At 39.5% G+C, this 5,000-nt stretch overlaps 1 protein-coding gene across 4 annotated transcripts in view; it reads right to left on the reverse strand.

The window, feature by feature from the left end:
* LOC122242299 (uncharacterized) overlaps positions 1-5,000 on the reverse strand; it is a 14,694-nt gene that overhangs the window by 1,368 nt on the left and 8,326 nt on the right. For all 4 annotated transcript variants that reach the window (XM_042999569.2, XM_042999571.2, XM_042999572.2 and 1 more), the window contains one exon: positions 1-2,990. This exon is cut by the window's left edge and continues 1,368 nt beyond it. In XM_042999569.2, the coding sequence (XP_042855503.1) occupies positions 2,553-2,990 (438 nt within the window). In that variant the 3' untranslated portion in view covers positions 1-2,552. The remainder of the gene's footprint in view (positions 2,991-5,000) is intronic.

Raw genomic sequence — 5,000 nt, forward strand, 5'->3', positions numbered from 1 at the left:
ATGTTAATAATAATAGTGATCAATTTAATGAAGATGATGATAATGATAATGGTGATGAAAATGATAGTGATGATGATGATGACGACGACGACGACGACGATGATGATGATGATGATGATGATGATGATGATGATGATGATATAACATCAATAATAATGTCAGTCATAATGATAATAATAATAATAATAACGATCAACTTTCTGAAATAACAAAAATAATAGCAACATTAATAGCAAATTTAATCAAAATATCTATAACATTACCTAATTCCACTAATTATTCATCTCTATTAATATCAAAATTAGTTCCATGATGATAATAATAAAACCTCATCAACATAACGTTCATTAATATGATAATCTAAGTCTTAAGAATAATGATGATAGTGATAATTGCAACGATGAAGATAAATATATTGATAATTGATAATCAGGAAGAAGAGGAGAGAGCAATAGGTATTACTAATACCATTGGTGATAATTATGCTGCCTCTGGGTCAACCACTCTTAATTAACATTATTATGACTATGGATGTTGCTATAACTACTAATTGTTATCATTAATAGCATTATTATCTTCAATAAGTGCAGTAGCAATGGTACTAATATCGTGAGTATTATTGTTATTGCTATTTTTACTAACAATGGTATGTCTTTTTTATTGCAGTATCATAACATTACTATTACCATAAACGCAGCAGTTATTGCGGTATGATTATCATCACTATCATCCGCATATTACAGGCATTACATTAATTTCATTACCACCATCACCACAATTATCGTCGAAAACAATTAATATCATTACCGACCTGCACATCAGCATCACACAAGAAAGGAGACAAACAAGCTAATGACACATATTGAATAATCAATGTTATTGACGACAACAAAAAATGATAACAGCGTTTAGGTAAAGGCTTGTGATTGAGGATTGCTCTAGATATAGGCCACAGTTCCTGCTGTTTCGAGTTTCGCTTCGTGATACTAATTTCCTCTTTAATTCATTTCACTCTAACAAATATTATGAAGTGGCTGATGCCTACTGTGGTGCCCTGGGAGCTGTCAGGATTTTTACATAAGACGGTGATGATATTCGAAAAAAGAATTGCGAGATAACAAAAAAAAAAAAAAAAAAAAAAAAAAAAAAAAAAATTAGGATAAAGATAACTTTTAAAAAACGACATTCCCTTCCAAAGCCTCAATCACAAACGTACAAACTTCCATGTACACATTCTGGACAAAGTCGAGGAATTACGGAAGCAACAGAAGAGAATCGTGACTTCATTAAGCATACCACGATGAGTTTTAAGCATGTGTATGACAAGGAGTATAATGTGAAATAACACATTTAATGGTGCTTATAATAATAATGATGATAACAATTTTAACACTAACGTACTCGGCGTGAAAGAAAAAAATGCTTAAAAATATTATGACTTAGGCATGTTAGTATATAATTATCTGTACCTGTTTTTATTATTACCATTGTCTTTTATATCACTATTATATTTCTGGAGGGTGAATTCGAAAGTGAGGGATTATGTTATAGCAATCTGTCGATCAGACTGGACGTATAGAAAGTAAAGTAAAGATGTTGGCTTGCATCGAAGGTGTTGCATAGTTTTCAAAATATTGCTGATCTGAAAATAACCTACATAACAACTTTCGGATAACATTGGCAGAATAATACTATCTACGCAAAACAAGACTTAAATAACCTCAGCATTAACAAACGACTCTAAGAATAGATCGTGAGAATATAGATATTATTATATAATTAATAATATATAAATATTTACAAGTATTATGTACTTATGCATGTTTATACTCTATCCATCCGGATCTCTACCCTGGACTCACATGGGGCCGTGATACACACTAAACCACAATAAAATAATTTATGAGCTAGGAGAGCGGCTGGGTCGCCTGTCTAAGCCTGGGAAGAGGGTGAGGATTACCTGATAAACAAGCGGTCGAGACAACACCAGCTAGGATGCTGCGGTCTGGGATGTGTCGCAGAATCAAGACCATTACATTGGGCACGCTGGCTGAAGGGCATGAGTACCATGGGAGGCAATTCGACTTTGTGCATTCGTGTGTTAATGAGATAGGAATGTTTCGGAGATCGTTTATCTCAAATTCTACTTGCTGGTGAAAGTTAATGGGGTCCGCCTTTAGTGTTGGTCGATAGAGACAGTCATTAGAATCCGCAGTCTCTGACCAGCTGAGCAAACACGTCATCACTTTCATCATAACAGATATGCTGCCGAGCCACTATGACCTATAGACATTGCAACCCATGGACCTCCACATTATGGAACACACGTGCTATGAGTAATTCTAACACGGGTCAGTGATTGATATTCGTTAGACATTATGTTCTCTACCTGTTGCAGAGAAAGGTAGACTGTTTCCAGACAACTCATTCTAACACTTTACTGAGAATCTTTAGTATTTTGATCTGCCACTTAATGTAATTACAAAAGATATCAAAGCTGAAAACTAGGCTTCCATAAGGACGTGATATGAAAATACCGACGTGTGCTCCAACTACTGCGCGTCATCGTCTCCGGGCGCCATGATGGGCCCGTTCGTGCTGATCATCACCTCTTTGGGTCGAGAGGTTTCGTTGAGGTTGGCGGCGCGGGCGTTGGCCGGGGACGAGTACATCAGCAGTGCCACGATGCCAATCACCATGATGATGAACGTGATGATGGCAGAGTAGCAGCCCAAGGAGGTGCAGCCTGGCTCGACGTTGTACAAAGGCGGGATTACTTGCTTCGTCTTCGGAGGCTCTCCCTCCCCATCCTTGTCCTCCTCCCCTTCGCCGCCCTCGCCGCTCTCCTCGCCACTCCTCTCGGTCCCTGACTCCTCCTCGTCACAGGACCCTGCCTCCAGGTCTCGCTCCAGCTCCTGCTGGTGGTTGAGGAGCTGCTGCCGATGGTTCTGAGCATTGTTGCACAGCGCTTCTTCCTTGGTCTCACTCATCTGCAAGAGGGAGGAATGGCTTAGTCACGACGGACTGGGCGTGGTCGCTCAACACTGAGTATTGACAAGTGGAGGGAACAACATCAAGGGCTTGTCCTAGTGTTGGGCAAACATGATATCGGTATCGCAGGATCTGTCATCAAAATACTTCAAGGGACCTCCTGTGGAAGAAGGAATTTAAAATAAAAAGTATTATGTAGCAGGACCTATGAGTAAAGCACAGCCTGCAAGGAAACTCTCACCATAAATTGCTACCAGGATCTCTTACCTAATCAAAATTATTCTCTGCATCTGCATTCCTTATTTTTTATCTGTTAATCTTAACATTGTATCCAACTATCTGTAGCTTTATCTTTTAATCTCATTTGTTAATCTTTTAATGTCCAAAAATAGTATAATTGAGAACATTATCACATTATCCCGTATGTATTTAATAAATTTCTTTCCTCTGTTCTGATTTACCTGCACATTTATTTTTTTGATTTTATTATTATTATTATTTTATTTAATCATTGATTAATGCATATATAATGAATAAATGAAAATTACATACTCCCAAATTCTGCTAAGACTACTTCCAAAAGTTATTACTCTTAAACTTCTTCGTCTTTACCTTCTTCAGAATCGGCATAAACTTACGCCCACCCAGGCAGCATAACTTGATTGCATTCATTAGAGACCTACACTCCCTGGCGAACCTGAAGCACCTTTTCTCCGTTTGTTTTCACCTAATTTCCTGCCATCAATGCGTCCCTCCTTCATTTGGGGTTGATAAGAGAGGTCTGTTGAAGTCACGTCCTTTATATTTGTGAAAGGGATGGGACAGGTTTCCTATGCGTGCAGAAGGATTAGGGGACGTTAGTTCCGTCTTTTATTTAGTTGTGAGGGATGTGAGCGGGCAGTCACGGCCTTTGTTCATTAAAGAGGGATAGGAGAGACCGTCCCCGCCATTTATCGACATGGAATGGGGAAAGTAAGTTCTGTTCAGGCGCCATGTCTGCCGCCCTTGTCCCAGACCCTCCCCTGTCCCTCTGTCACGCACGTATTGATGTTTGCTAGAAACACGGTGCCTCGCCCTTGGTAGTACCTTGATCAATCGAACGCCTGGAAACACGAATGTTAATCAAGCAGCTTATGTACAGCATCGTTTCTTTTGACTTTTAGCTTGCTAATAGCATTTGGGTTAATGCTAAGTCGCGTTTGTTCACCGGAGGTTGGTATTTCGCGGGATACGAATTTGTACGACACAAATATCTTATATGACATCCGAAGCTGGACCGGAACGACTTACCAGCGAGTATGTCCCTTGTTCATAAATAACCAACGCAATTTCTATTACCTATTTCTCCCATATTTCTTATTCTAATTAACACTAATGTTACCAATCCATCCCATTACTGTAATTAGTATCGCTAACGGAAAGGCCATCATCATTAATAGTGTTAATAATCACAGTATTACATCGCTCATGATATTGTTTCTCCCACCACTTAAAAAAGATCAAGGAACTGTAGATAATTGAACTCCTAAATTGGTAATGCATGCCAATTAAAGGATTTAATGACTACGCTTCTTCTTGTTCACAAGTGCACATGATAACACACACACACACACACACACACACACACACACACACACACACACACACACACACACACACACACACACACACACACACACACACACACACACACACACGCACTCGAACGCCGACTACCTTGTCATATATGACCAAAGTGACGGCAGTCATATCGGCGAGCCAGATGGAGCACAATCCGCCGGAACAAAGTAGGTTCGCTCCACGACGAATGCACATGCACTGCCGGAGAGTCAATCGCCAGACGCTATCGGACGTGGATACGCCTTTCGCGCTCCAAACACACGCTTGACACCACACTCATTCGCCCGCGCGAGCGCACACTCACACACTCAAGCACTTAATGTCATAAAATGCTTTTTTATACATCAGTGAAATATATGCATTATTCACTAGAGAAGTGCATTTCTTCT

The sequence above is a fragment of the Penaeus japonicus genome, unplaced genomic scaffold (assembly GCF_977035675.1).
Source record: "Penaeus japonicus unplaced genomic scaffold, GWHDUDI00000001_assembly GWHDUDI00000004, whole genome shotgun sequence".
Taxonomy (NCBI): domain Eukaryota; kingdom Metazoa; phylum Arthropoda; class Malacostraca; order Decapoda; family Penaeidae; genus Penaeus; species Penaeus japonicus.